At 40.5% G+C, this 14,822-nt stretch overlaps 2 protein-coding genes across 2 annotated transcripts in view; both read left to right on the forward strand.

Annotated features, from left to right (window-relative positions):
- samd7 (sterile alpha motif domain containing 7) overlaps positions 1-1,090 on the forward strand; it is a 5,322-nt gene extending 4,232 nt beyond the window's left edge. Inside the window, exons 7-8 of the mRNA XM_034153014.1 lie at positions 27-137; positions 854-1,090. Of these exons, the coding sequence (XP_034008905.1) occupies positions 27-137; positions 854-1,090 (348 nt within the window). The remainder of the gene's footprint in view (positions 1-26; positions 138-853) is intronic.
- A 950-nt stretch (positions 1,091-2,040) lies between these two features.
- Positions 2,041-13,124, forward strand: sec62 (SEC62 homolog, preprotein translocation factor). The gene is given in 9 exon segments (XM_034153015.1): positions 2,041-2,167; positions 5,902-6,010; positions 6,843-6,948; positions 9,461-9,704; positions 10,491-10,586; positions 10,752-10,812; positions 10,914-11,033; positions 12,164-12,459; positions 12,461-13,124. Coding segments are annotated over 9 exon segments (1,521 nt in total). The 5' UTR covers positions 2,041-2,131; the 3' UTR covers positions 12,914-13,124.
- The last annotated feature ends 1,698 nt before the right edge of the window (positions 13,125-14,822 follow it).

Raw genomic sequence — 14,822 nt, forward strand, 5'->3', positions numbered from 1 at the left:
TAATGCTGTGTGGCATCTCTCTGCAGACGTTTAAGGACCACATGATTGACGGGGAGACGCTGCCCCTTCTGTCAGAGGAGCATCTGCTGGACACACTGGGGCTCAAACTGGGACCAGCACTAAAGATCCGCTCACAGGTAGGAGAAACACACTGGGATTAAACACATAAACAAAATGTGAGATGTGTGCTATCTGAGAATACAGGAATGCCTCTGTGCTAACAACTCATCAATTAATGCAACTTTGAATGGATTCAATATCTATACAATATATGATCATTTGTCTAATTTGTTTTGGTTGAAAATGTTGTAATAGTAGAACTAGGTTTACTGATTATTCTTTAACTATCAGAGGTATATGTTGACTGTCAAAGTAAAATACAGGGGTTGCTGAAAATGAAATAAATGAATGAAAAAAAAATAGAAAAGCTGTATTTCATTTTAAAGATTGTACCCTGCTGTACAGTGGACTATATTTAAATGCTAATACAAATTCGAAAATTAAAATGCAATATTAACAACAGTACCTGCTTCCTTTGATGTCATGTTTAATTAAAAAAAGGAAAATTCAATTTTCTCTGACTTTTAAAATAAGAATGAAAATTCTATTTTAAATATCGAGTTCCCTGGGCTTCCAAAAAATGGAACGCAGCCAGCAACCGGTTTATTTTGTACACATGCTTTTCCTACTGTGACATTTCAAAATGTCTTCTGTAAAAAATGGAGGAAACAGATGTCATACAGATGTTGACCAACATCTGCAGCACTTCCTGTCCTCTACTTCATGTCTTTGGAGACACATCTGCAAACACTAATACATCTAATATATTTAAACTCTCCTTATTCCCCCTCAGGTGTCCAGGCGTATGGGCAACATGCTGTACATGATGAACCTGCCGCTCTCCTCCTCCGCCCTGCAGGCCACTCCAGAGAAAGCTGCGGACCGCTCCTCAGAGATCGGCTCTCCTGTCAACTGCACCAGTGACGAGATGTTGGCGAGTCCAAGAGACCCCGAAGTCCTCAAATCCACAGATCACCTTCACGAGACAGAAAACAATTCCCCTCCGTCTGCCTGCAGCGAGACAGCCTGATCAGGACTGAACATGTGGACAGATGAAAAAACTTCACCAGTCTGCAAGGCTCTCATCAAGCTGCCTCAGTGATGGATTTGTTTACATTTACTGGATTGATTATGCTTCTTTTACTACTTGCTAAACATTGCCATTTAATGCACAGTTCCCATTAGGCCCAGGTGTCAGCTTAATAATTGTTTTTTATATATAAAAGTGAATATATTTTTAAAAGTGAAGTGAAACTGATGTGTGAGTTAAGAGCTAAGAAGATATTTTTCATTATTCACAACAGGCCTCTAAAAGTCTGATTGTAGCTTTAAACAAACTTATTTTTTTAAGCTGCTATAAGTGTCACTCATCCAGTAGGCCGTTATAAGGACCATAGACATACTATGGGAATGGTTTTACATGGTTACAGAATAATCAAAGTGAGATGTTTGAATGTTTGATACCTTTCTTGCGTTTGTTGTATTTTAAATAAAGTGTTTTTCTACTGAGAACCTGCAGTACTACCTATCTGTCATGGTAAGGAATAAATAAGTGAGGATTCAATTTCATAAATCTGCATTTCAAATAAAAAAAACACATAGTAACACAAAGAACAAAAAACAATAGTAACAGATTACGATTGCCTATTATTTATTTAAATCTGCAAAGTAACTAAGGAAACAAATAAATGCAGTGGAACGTACACTATTTCCCTCTGAATTGTGTGAATATATATTCATACATGGGCGTCACTTTGTTAGAAAAGTGGTGGGGGGGCAATTTCTCCAGGTTTAACATCAGCATAACAGAAGACAAAATATGTCCCTCCCCCGGTGTTGAACCTCGAGCACCTGCATGAAAAACCAATGCATAGAACATTTATAAGTAAGCACATTTTGTCAAATAAAGTGACAGACTGGGCCTGTGTAGGTGTGGTGACATCTATGCCCAGCATGGGCTAAATTCTGTAGGCTTCAAGGCTTCAACCCTAAATCGCAAGATCTCGCGATAATACACTATCTATGCGCGTGCGCAGGTTCGCGCACGTCGGAGGAGCTGAGTTGGAGGATCATGGCGGAGCGCAGGAAGCACAAGAAACGGATCCAGGTAACATCACTGAACTCATACAAATTACCCCTCTAGAAGTTAAGGGACACCGAATTAAAGCCGTGTCCTTGTTTAGGAGCGTTTGAGTGCCGTTTGTTACCGGTAGCATCTTTGTGGGGAGCCGTTAACCGTTTGCGGATGAAGCCAGTTGACGGCTAATGGTAGCTAGCATTAGCTGGCTAGCGAAAACAAATGTTAGTGTTTTTATTTTTGATGTGACGTTTTGGAGCTATTTATTATCTGTATCGCCTGTAGCACTCACACGCTAACATAAACACGATAATGGTGTTGTAGTACTTTTTGTTAAAGTGTCTCCACAGTGCACCATCGTTATTCTGAGTAAACTTAACGTTTTCAGGCTTAGCTGCGTCAGCTCTAACTAAACGTGTTTACATAACGTGGGGCAATCTGCGGGAATTTAAATTAATGAGGCAACACAGTACATCATACTGTTGTTCTGTAACATAATGTGCAGGTAGCAGAGAAGTGGTAGGCCTCCCAGACTGGAGCATTTCTTCACTTTAAAGCAACAGCTTATTAAGAGTGGCTACGTGTTCATTCCCATCACTCCAATACATTGTTTTAAACAAGGTGTTAGTAGTTTCATTTTAGGATCCCATATATTTCTCCAAAAACATGACATACAAATTGAAACCCGTATTTAAAAGATGAGGAAGACTCAAACAAGCTCCCATTCCAGGTGCCCATTGAAGCATATGCTTAGACACAGATATGCTAAGACTTGTATGGAGTCATTTTGATAAAGTGTGATTGTAGTTTTCATTCACGAGCTGTGTTGAAGTTTCTAAAAGTCATGTCAGTGTGATAAAACATGTCAGTAAAAAAAAAGGTTGTGGTGATTTAGATGACTATTGTCATACTAGGGAGGGATTAGAAGGAAGTGGACATTTGAAACATACTGTACATTTTGCTTTCTTCATGTGTAGTTGATTGTTTGAGTTTCAGTATGGTTGATGTCAAGACTATTGTGAAAGTATTGCATCATTCTGCATGTGGATTGTTTAGCAGTTGCAGAACATACTATAGAGATTATTGTTGTACATACTGTATTAGTATACTGTAATATGGTATTGGACCCAGAAATTGTGCAAAAGATGATTTTTCACTCTATATGCTGTGCTTAGTAAAATATGGAATGTGTGTATTGCATGGCATTAAGCTGACATTGTAATATTATGTTTAAGCTCGGCTGAATAACGACACATACTATTAAAAAGTCCTGTTCATTACTAACTTCATCACTCTGTATTAGACAACAATTATATATGTTGTGCCTTACTTTCTCATGATCTCTAAAATACCATTCAATTGTGTTTTACCTTACAGCATTTAGGGTCTGACATTTATTTTTAACCGAGAATGTTACTTACCTGTTTTATGAAGTGCATCTAGCTGAAACTAATACTCTGCAATTCAGCAGGCCTGCTTTAAATCCTACCTTCATTACGTTTGTGTTCAGCTGAACCACAAACAAAATGAGCAGTCTACCTGAATGACGGTATGACTGCAGGATCGTTGTGTTAGACTGAGTTCCTCCTAATGGCAGCTGTATAGTTCTCCTGTCTGTTCGAGGTTCAGTTGCATAACACACACATGCTGTTATCTCATTTATGAGCATACCTGAAACTAAAACTAGCTTGTGTTATTAAAATGCCATGTAATTGTGTTTTACATCACAGAATTCAAGTTTTGACATGAAGCCAAAATTATTGTTTCAGTGTACACCTAGACAATTAGTGCTAGGGATGCTCCGATCGCCAATTTTGGGGCCGATCGCCGGAATCAGTATCTGCCGATCCGATGGAGTGGGCGGGGCCTAAATGGAAGATTTAAACATTACTTTAAATCTTCCATTTAAAGTGATGTTTAAAACTCAGTTAATGGGGCTCATTCACTGGAGCTTCCACAAACAACAATCAACTTAATTATTACATTCAAATTATGTATATTATTCAAGTTTACATTCACTTTGGATAATAACACGGGAGAAATGAGCAAGCGCTCTCTTTTCCTCTCTCTCCCTCTCTCTCTCCCCCGCTCTCCCTCTCCTGACAGCCCGTCAGTATCGTCTCATGCAGCTCGCTGATCCAGTAATGTGTGAGGCCGACAGTGAAGAATAAACATATTTATAACTAGTTTAGCTTGTTCCAGAGGTAGATAAAATAGCTAAGTGTGTTAGGTCTAACTCTTGTGTGTTGCTCCGCTCACCGCTCCGTCACAGCGGTTGGAGCTGCAGGATTTCTGCTTCACACACACGTTGCATACCGCTATTTTACTGTCTTTTTCGGACACCTTAAAATAATGCCATTTTGGCGAGCTTGTTTTGCTGCGCACAGAGAAAAGTGTCATGTATTTTACGTCATGCGATCGGCCCTCGCGATCGGCATGTTTAGAGAGCACCGATCGATCGGTAGAGAGTGAGTATCGGCAGATCTCGATCGGTGACCGATCGATCGGAGCATCCCTAGTGCTCTCTAATTAAGAACAGGCCTGCCCTAACTGTCTTACAACAATCCAAGAAGGTTATAATGTTTTGTTTTGAGAGCTTTTTAATGCTCAATTTACCCCAAAAGGGTAGAACCTCTTTTCAGTATTAATCAAAACAGTTCAACAGCGCCACAAACACCTCTCTGAAACAATTGCAACTCCGTAACTTTTATGTAGAAATGTTTAAATACAGAGCTGTTGCATTAGTTTGTGGCTGGTGTTTGTAATGCATGTGCTAACTAGGAGTAGGTCATGTTCTAGTAGGCACATAGGCCTACTGTTATCTCCTTTATGCTTTCAGAGAAGTGTTCTGAGATGACCATGCCAAATTACACAACCGTTTTCTCCTTTTTTTGAAATTTCGGCATTTCCCATTGTGTCTTGCCGTATTCACAGTTAAGCCAAAACTGTTACTTACAGTATATGTTTGAAAGGACCTGTGTTTGGTGTGGAACAGTAGCAATCTGTCCTCACATACTATTGCTGTTGGAGCAGAGCAGCTTATCCGCATGTGCTTATGCCAGGTAGATCGTGTAGACGGGGACAGGGGGCTTTCTGTGTAGGGGTCTCATGTAACTGAGCTTAGCGACTGATACCTGCTTCTTTAAACAAAGGCTTGTTTTATGGCCTCGTCTTCCTCGTGTTGCTGCTCAGAGCCAGCTGGACTGGAGAAAGCAGCACTGACTCTCATTGTGCTGATGCTCTCCTCCCTCTGTGTTGGCCTGTGCTTCAGAGCTGCAGGCCGGCACACACTGCAGATGTGTTCAGGAGTGTGGATGACTTTTGGCCACTCCATGTTATTGCTACTGATACACTATGAAACCGGACACAATGTGAATCTCTAGAGGTCCGCACTGTGCAGGCTTCTGTTTAGCCACTTAGATTGCAACATCATTTAAACAACGTGTGGTCACCTCTCAATACAACCATATAAGAAAACTTTGGATTTTTGTGCAAAAGTTATAATGTAGTATGCACAGGTCAAGTACAAATGAAAGACTTATCTCTGCTTGCGTGAGGCTGTTGCAGGCAGTCTTTTAAATCAACAAGCAGGACTACTTATGGTCATATTTTCTTTACAGGGTTGTTGCATAAATGAGTTATTTAAATGTGTTAGTTATTCAATCACTTGATTAGCCAAAAGGGTTAAGTTAATGTATTTGTTTTACTTTTGTGTTTTCAAAAACTTAATAACATTGTAGTACAATTGATTGATTGTTTTGTAGGAGGTGAGCGAGCCCACCAAGGATGAGAAGGCGGTGGCCAAGTACCTCCGATTTAACTGTCCCACCAAGTCCACCAACATGATGGGCCATCGAGTCGACTACTTCATCGGTAAGTGCTCAGTCATTGGATGTGAGGCAGCTGGCAAAACAACTCCTACTTCCTGCCCTCTGTTGACATTTGATGGATTTACTGAACAGAAGTGCGACTGCATTCGATTTTATTACAAAAACCAAAAGCCTGCTGGGTTTTCCAAATTAGTATTTTAGGGAAAACCCTGTGCCTCTTTACTGAAGAGTGGTCCGACTAATCAAATATTTTCCGCTGCATCGTAGACCTGATCCTCCCACACAGTATTTGCTTGTTCTGTGGCATGTTGGAGCAAACAGCATTTCCCAAGACTGACAGATATATTCCAACATATCAGTCTTGGGAAATGCTGTTTGCTCCGTTGTTGTTCGTGGAAAAGGTTATGACTGCTGAGGCGCAGTAACCATCACATGACCTTACAGGCTCTCACCTACTGGGAATAGAGCTCCACAGCCTGCAGCTATTATTCAAGTTTGATCTGTCAGATTAAGGGATGGGCAGCCAATCTTAAAGTGGCGATCTATTTTTACAAGAATATAAAAAATGATAAGATGTGTTCGAGATGAGGAACATGCTAAATCAGCAGTTTCCCTCGTCTTAACAGCACTTTATTGTGACATTCAGCTCAATGTTTACTCCTTCAGCTGCTACTTTATTGATTGAATCACTTACACTGCTCTCTAAACTTAACTAAACAAAAGCTCTTCAAATCATTTGAACGTCCAATGTTAAAAAGTTCCTATCTGTCTCTTTCTTTGTTTTTAGACTATTTAAAATTATTGTCCAGATAACAGGTTGAATATTGAGTCCCTGCACCACTCTGTGTTTGTTAATATCCATCTTTGTGTCGTAGCCTCGAAGGCCGTGGACTGCCTGCTGGACTCCAAGTGGGCGAAGGCTAAGAAGGGCGAGGAGGCGCTGTTCACCACCAGGGAGTCTGTGGTGGATTACTGCAACAGGTGCGCTCCAACACTCTGCTGCACACTTGATATCGTACAAGAATAACCTTTAGTCATATGTAGGATTTTCTTTTAACATCATAAGGTATCTAGGTAATTGATATATATACCCGGGTTGTAATACTAGTATAAGTATGTAGGACTGCAAATAATGATATTTCATTATCTTTGATCTAATACTTACTGGTCTATGACGGCCATGAAAACAATGGTGGAAAAACAGAGATGTCTTCAAATTGATGGAGATTCAGTTTACTGTCATAGAAGGTGAAGAAAACCAACCAATTGTCTTATTTGATGAAGTGTTGGAACGAACAAAAAACATTCAAGCAATATATAAATGATCTTATAAAACGGACAAGTCAAATCAAGCAATCTGATTGGTTCTTAGCCGTGATATAATGAGCATATAGAGTGGCGAAGTCCCTCCCCTTCCGGTTGAGCCCCATGGGACCTTATTTCGGAAAAATTATGTATTGAAGTCAATGGAGAGAGAAAGATTATCTTTCGATCCCGTTTGAATTGTGCCACGAATTACACATATGATGTTTGTCAATTTAAAAGATAATTTTGCAAGTCAAAAAAATTAAAATGTGTCGTAAAACTGTGAAGTAACACATTTGTTTGTGTGAAAGGCTCAATGAACTACATCTCTGGTCAACCACACACGTCACCAAGATGGCCGTCACTACTGTCTTGTCAACAAACGATTGACTATCACCACAATGAAACACGTCCTGAAGAATGTCATGCAAAGCCTGCCTTCCTTTGATTCTCTCTGAACTGCCTGGTCGTTTTAATGTTTAATGTCAACCATTTGTGCAGATAGCATGAAGTAGAAAAGATCGCCGATGCTAACGTTAGCGTTAGCATTTCTCCCCCGGAATTAAATGGTGTATTATAGAATGATCACACCGGTGACAGTACTATTCAAAGGGTTCACGAAATATGACTACTACTCTTACTGTTTAACATTTTGGGTTACTTAATGTTACTTCATGTTAAGGCTAATAAAAATGACAAGGCTGTAATGCTAACTAACGTGCTAGCTACTAGCTAGGTAGCTAACTTGATCAAGCCACTCCTGGTCGTTTCATCAGACGGGAAGCAAAAGAACGAGCAAGACCCATTGCTGGTATAATAACAACCTGGTACTAAGCACACAGGCATCTTGTTAAAGTTATCTTATCTTAGCCAGCGCCATATAGATAGATTATATCTATATTGCGCTGATCTTAGGTATCTGAATGGTGGAGGTAAACAATTGTGACATCACTTACGCGACTCTGGGATTTGTAGTCTTTCTAGTTACGTATTTTTCATAGTCTTATATTTCAACAGTTTTACGACAAACTGTGACTTTTTTGACATGGAAATGATTTTTTAAGATTGACAAACATCATATGTGTAATTCATGGCACAATTCAAACGGGATCGAAAGATAAGTTTTCTCTCCCCATTGACTTCAATGCATAACTTTTCCGGAATAAGGTCCCATACCCCGGAAGTAAGTGGGAGGGACTTCGCCACTCTATATCACGGGTAGAATTGTAGTTACTTTTCACAACAAGTCAGTATCCCTCCGCGTCTGAGAAAAAGCTACAACCGTTACAACTGTTACATTACGTCCGTTACCAAACTAACAAAGCTCAAGATGGAAAAATGTAAGGTTAACTTCGACCTCCGCGGTGGTCTTACTATGGAGGAGTGGATTGAGCAGTGCCTATCTCCAGAACAAAAAGCACCTAAACGACGACATGTAGAGCTACGTGAAGAGCAGGTAGACCAACTGGAAAAGTATCACCATTCAAAAGCTTTCTGATGCGGGTCTTGAAACAAAGCAGAGAAATGATGACCGTTAGTGGCCACAGGTGCGAAAGCTCTCTCCAGAGCTACTGGAAGCCGAATCTCGGGGACCGGAGAAAGTGGAGCAATATTCTCGCCACGCCAAGCAACAGCCTAGAACAACCTCAACCTATACAAGTAACCACGTAAGCCATGCTACTGATGCTGGACAGTTTTTCAGTGGGTGCATCATAAACGGCAACATACACATTAATGTAAATAAATAGCCAAATAATGGATCAACGCTCTCTGTCTAATATGTTCGCTAGCTGTTAGTGTTGTTGCATAGCAACCACCTCGCACTATGTTTCGTGCAGAAGGCAACGGAGGGACTATTTTATTTTGAACATCATTATTTACTAATAAAAACTATTTAAATTAGAGTGTGTATTTTTCTTTCATATTGCCACACTTGGTAACCGTTTTATAAAAGCAATAGCTCACTTCAGGCCGTGGTATATGCTCATTATATCACAGTTAGCTGTGATATAATGAGCATATACCACGGCCTGTCGTGAGCTATTGCTTAAATATATTTCTGGTATATCGGTTTAAAATCATTTTCATGAGCTCTGAGTTTGTGTACATGGATGGAAATTCCTTTACACTAAAACATTTTTAAATAAAGAGAGCATAGTAACCAGAAATGTTTCTCCTTCCTCTGTAGGCTCCTGAAGAAGCAGTTCTTCCACCGGGCTCTCAAAGTGATGAAGAAAAAACCAGAGAAGGAGATCAAGAAAGAGAAGGAGAAGGAAAAAGAGAAGGAGAAAGAGAAGGAGAAGGAAAAAGAGAAAGAGAAGGAGAAGGAGAAGACCAAGGGCGACAGCAGCAAAGAGGAGGAGAAAAAAGGGAAGAAGGAGAAAGAGAGGAAGAAAGAGTCCGAAGTTGCTGAAACCAAGAAGGAGAAGAGCGTACGTGACTCAACACTGTTGACCTCTATGTTGAAGAACAAACCCATAATATATCTATCTTATCAAGAAAGTGTTGTCCCCGTTAGAGGATCTAATGGGTGGTCTCAAAACATCAATATGAATATTTAGTATTGTATTGCTGCTTTGTCAGTGGGATCCATTAAAAACAGGATGTGTGTGTAATGACCAATCAGAGACTCTGCTGGTCCTGACAGTAAACAGGTGGATGTTGACTTTGCTCTGCACAGATCTTTAGGAATCAGGGGCAGTGGGTAAACAGTCCTGCTTTGAAAGACTTCTAACAAATCAATCACCTGCGAATATCTAAGGCGGTAACATTTTCTAAAGGGAAGGGGCTTTAATGATCCATATTCCTTATGCCCAGGGAACACTGGTCTATTCTTGACAGAAGGAAAGGAAATAACGCCTTCACCCAATCCCTTTGCCTAGTGTTAATGCCAGGGCCACCTCTTCCCCCCTAACCCTTCCCCTACATATTTTGTATGCCACTTCTAAATTCTGTGCAGAAATCTGAGTCAGTAGCATATCATGAACTATTTCTAACTTATCATTAATACAAAATGTAATTTCTTAAGATAACAAAAACCAAATGTTATGGTGGCAGGCGTGCTAAAACTGTTCACCTGCAGCAGCCAACATTTCCTCTGTGAATGAACGGTGACGTTGCATTATGGGTCTGACCAGCTAACTATTCATCTAAAACTCTGCATTCATTGTGAACTTAGCAGATTGTTTATAATATGTTTCTATTTAAAACTCTCACAGGATGACAGTCCTGGAACTCCCAAGAAGAAGAAAGACGTGAAGAAGAAATTCAAACTGGAGCCTCATGAGGAACAGCTGTTTCTAGACGGAAACGAGGTGAGTGGACAGAAACAAACCCCAATCAGAATTTCTGGCGACTGATATGCAACAGTCATGTGAACATATTTTTAGACATAAGAAATCAATAAAAGACCTTTGCATATGATGCCAGATTTGAACACAACCTAATGAATGGTGATCTGAAACGTCTCTTCTCTTCAGGTGTTTGTCTGGATTTACGATCCTGTTCATTTCAAGACGTTCGCCATGGGACTGATACTCGGTGAGTCGGAGGTTGAAAACCATAAATGGATTTCTTTTGAACAAGAATATATTTTAGCTTATTTTACTTTCTTCACTCACTGTGTGTGTGTGTGTGTTCAGTCATTGCAGTGATCGCAGCCACGCTGTTCCCTCTGTGGCCGGCAGAGATGCGAGTTGGAGTTTATTATCTGAGTGTAGCCGCAGGCTGCTTCGTGGCCAGTATTCTGCTTCTCGCTGTCGGTGAGTACAGAAAGTTCATTTTAAACGTACTGGTCTCATGCATCAACTTAAATACAACAAATACAAACATGAACCTTATACTAGGAGAAGAGAAGTACCAATAAGGTTCAGCTTTGTTCATCCTTAACGAAGCTAAATTACAAAGTAGTTAGTTAGTTATGCCATAGGGAGGATTACAATGACTTCTAGACTTCCACAATTATTTCCAAGTGATGAAGCTAAAACTGTCAACATTTAAAATGAATAAATAAATGACTGTTGGCTAGCTGAATAATTGATTAAACAAATGTTACATCAATTGATTATCTGTGTACAATTTCCTATTTTCATGGATAAATAGGTGATTCAAAGGTAATGTAATTCATAAATGTATGAATTTTGAAAAATGAAAAAATATGTAATTAAGATAAATAACAGGGTTCTTACGGTCATTAAAAACCTGGAAAAGTCATGGAAATTCAAAATGCTAATTCCAGGCCTTGGAGAAGTTATGGAAAACAATATTTTTCCCAAAGTTTTGGAAAAGTCATGGAAATGTAACTAAAGTTGCATCAAATATAATTTATATTTTATCTAATCGCTGAAATAGTAATACTATAATGATAATACATACTGTATCGTATAGTAATGAAACGTAAAATGGCATTTAACTGACGAGGTATTTTGCTGGTGAGAGATTTTAGTTGCTTTAGCGTGTAGAAGCTAGTAAGCCTACTATTTGATTTGTTTTAGATAGGCACAACATGTTTCATATGCAGACCTTATTTTCCTGTTCCATGTCAAAATAAACCAGTGGTACTGCTGAGAAAGAGGAATGTTTTTGGTCATGGAAAATTAGGTAAAGGTCATGGAAAAGTCATTGGAAATCATTGGTGAAAAAGTGTATGAACCCTGAAATAAGAAAATACAAATAAAAAATACAAATGTATTTTTTTTTTTTTTAAGGAGAAAATTAGATAGAAAAACAAATAAAAAAGGGAATTAGTAATATTAACAATAATGCAAATTAAAATAAAAGCAAACATTCACTCACAGGCGGTTCTATTGTTTTTCATTCACAGAAGAGATGTATACTTTGCTGTATTTAATCAGCTGTAGTTTAAAGTTGATCCCTCTCTGTCTGTCTTCAGCTCGCTGCATCCTCTTCCTCATCATCTGGGTGGTGACGGCCGGACGCCACCACTTCTGGTTCCTCCCCAACCTAACGGCCGACGTGGGCTTCATCGACTCGTTCCGCCCGCTCTACACTCACGATTACAAGGGGCCGAGAGCCAAGAAGGACAAGATGGACGACAAGGACGAGGGCGGCAACAAGAAATCAGACAGCGACGAGAAGTCTGACAGTGAGAAGAAGGACGGCGATGAGGAGGAGGAGGAGGAGGAAGAGGAGGAGAGCAAAGAGGTGGAGGAGAGTAAAGAGGTGGAGGGGGGGGGGGACGGGGGCGGAGCATCACTCAGACACAGACAGCGACCGGCGGGAGGACGAGGGCTCGCAGCACAGCAACGGAAACGACTTTGAGATGATCACCAAGGAGGAGCTGGAGCAGCACACTGAGGAGGAGGAGGAGGAGGAGGAAGAGAGGAAAGAGGAGGAGGAGGAGGAGGAGGAGGAGAGGAGAGGAGGAGGAGAGAGAGGAAGGAGGAGGAGGAAGAGAGGAAAGAGGAGGAGGAAGAGAGGAAAGAAGGGGGGGAGAATGAGACGAGTCCCCAGACTGCTGAAACATAAACTTCTTACAATCCCATCACACTTTCTCTCTCTCTCTCTCTCTGCCCCCCCCCCCTCCCTCCCTCCTGCCGAGGCCGAGGAGCCGCTCCATCTCTTCGTGTTGAGATCTTCCACTAAACAGCACCAGGATGGACACGTAGGGGAAAATAGATAATGGCTACGACAATGGGGGGATCATCTAAAAGAAGCCTTACAGAGGATCCGAGTCCTCCCACCCACATGTTATTTATGTCAAAACGAAAACTGCCACCGACTTGTTTGCCTGAGGAAAGTTTGTCCTTTCTGTTCCTCACGTCACTTTCTTTTGGTGTTGTTTCCTCTCCAAATGTTTTATTTATGTCCCCTTTCTTTAAAAGTCTGTGTCAGAGCCAACCCCCCCCCCCCCCCCCCCCCCCCCCCCCCCTCCCCTCTGTTGTCTTTGAGCTCCATGTTGTTGGTACAATCACGTTAGCCAAAAAGCCCTCGTTCTTTCGGTGACAGGAGAACGCTCCACTTCCTGTTGAATGCCAGCAGCCTGGCAGCGCTTAAAGGAACAGTACACCCCAAAATCAAAGACACACATTTTCCTCTAACCTGTTGTACAATTTATCAATTTATATTGTTTAAGCTCATCTGAGGAGGACACCATTAATGTTTACATCTCACCCTGTCACTAGAACTTGAGTACGTGCACACTTTTTTCTGTGCAGTGATTCGGTAGAAAGTGAAAGGATTATCCTGAGACACTGGGTCATGATTTCCGGAATAGGAAAGTGGCGTTAAGTGTTTCAATTCGAGTCGAGTGCCATGTAGTTCCATAATCTTTCCGAGAGAAGGGAGCCATCCTCCTTCTGATATCTCCAACAGCAACTCCCAAAGACAGAAACAAGCTAGATTGATGAACAGCTATACAGGCAAGAGAAAAAATATCATCTTTGATTTTGGGGAGAAGTTTCCCTTCCAATCAAACTGACCAGCATGTCTGCTTTGAAACCCCAACCAAGCCAGATGGACCAAACCCTGAAGTTTACTCGAAGAAACCTAAAGTCGACCATGTTGTGGCTGGATGGAGTGTTATTAGAGCAGAGTAGTACAGCTAGCTGAGGTGATGCCAGAAAGATGTTGACCATAGTGCGAGCTGGGACACAGCTGGCGTGCTTAGCGTTCTTTCTTCTTCAAAAGGTTGTCAGCATTTGTTGTACCGCTAAAGCTAGAAGATGTTTAATTCTCTAATGAACTGTTTATTGCAAACCGAACCAGATATAAAGTTGATTCTAGTGCCAAACACGACTAATAATGATGTTATGCAGGCTCGTACAATGCGGATTGTTGAGAGCGAGGGTACGTTTTTGTTGATTTGTTGATTTTGTAACCGCCGTGTCAAACTCCTTAAACCTTTCACGTCTTTGAAATAAATAAAATAAAATAAAAAGCACAGCACAAAGTTGTTAGTGTGTAGCTAAACAAAGATTTTTGGTCTCAATGAAACCGTTTAGACGCCCAACGTAAACCGTTTTCTGTCTCAGAGGCCGTCGTGAAAATCCAGACTGCAGTTTAATGTCCAGTCAGAGCGCGGTCCAATCAGATCCTTCATCACTTTCTGCCTAGAGGCTCTTTTTAGTCATAGCGAGGATTATATTTAAGTATAAGAAATGGTATCATTTATATATGGATTCTATGGATATATCAAATATAAACATAACAGTATAATAAAGTATAAAACTCTTTTTCCTTTCATTTTGTATTAGTTCATTTTTATTTGTATGTGCTTTTGGTTTTTTCTACGATCATAAAGAGCAAATTTAAAGGAAACATCTGGGGTTAGAAAACAGTGGGAATTTATTACATACAAGTTTTTCTGTATATTTTTACATTTCCCACCGTAACATTGATTGTTTCCACGTGGATTTGTCTCACTAACAATTGGTCAGTTATTAACCCGAGCTTATACAACCAGTGGCAAAATCTCTCCTCGTAAAACAATGAGTTAATATATTCCACACGGCTTCCTGTACAGTTTCTGTTTGACCTGAAAGTGAACTCACTTAGACTGTTTTAGTGTCTCCTGTAATCCCACTGCGGTT

The sequence above is a fragment of the Trematomus bernacchii genome, unplaced genomic scaffold (assembly GCF_902827165.1).
Source record: "Trematomus bernacchii unplaced genomic scaffold, fTreBer1.1, whole genome shotgun sequence".
Taxonomy (NCBI): Eukaryota; Metazoa; Chordata; class Actinopteri; order Perciformes; family Nototheniidae; genus Trematomus; species Trematomus bernacchii.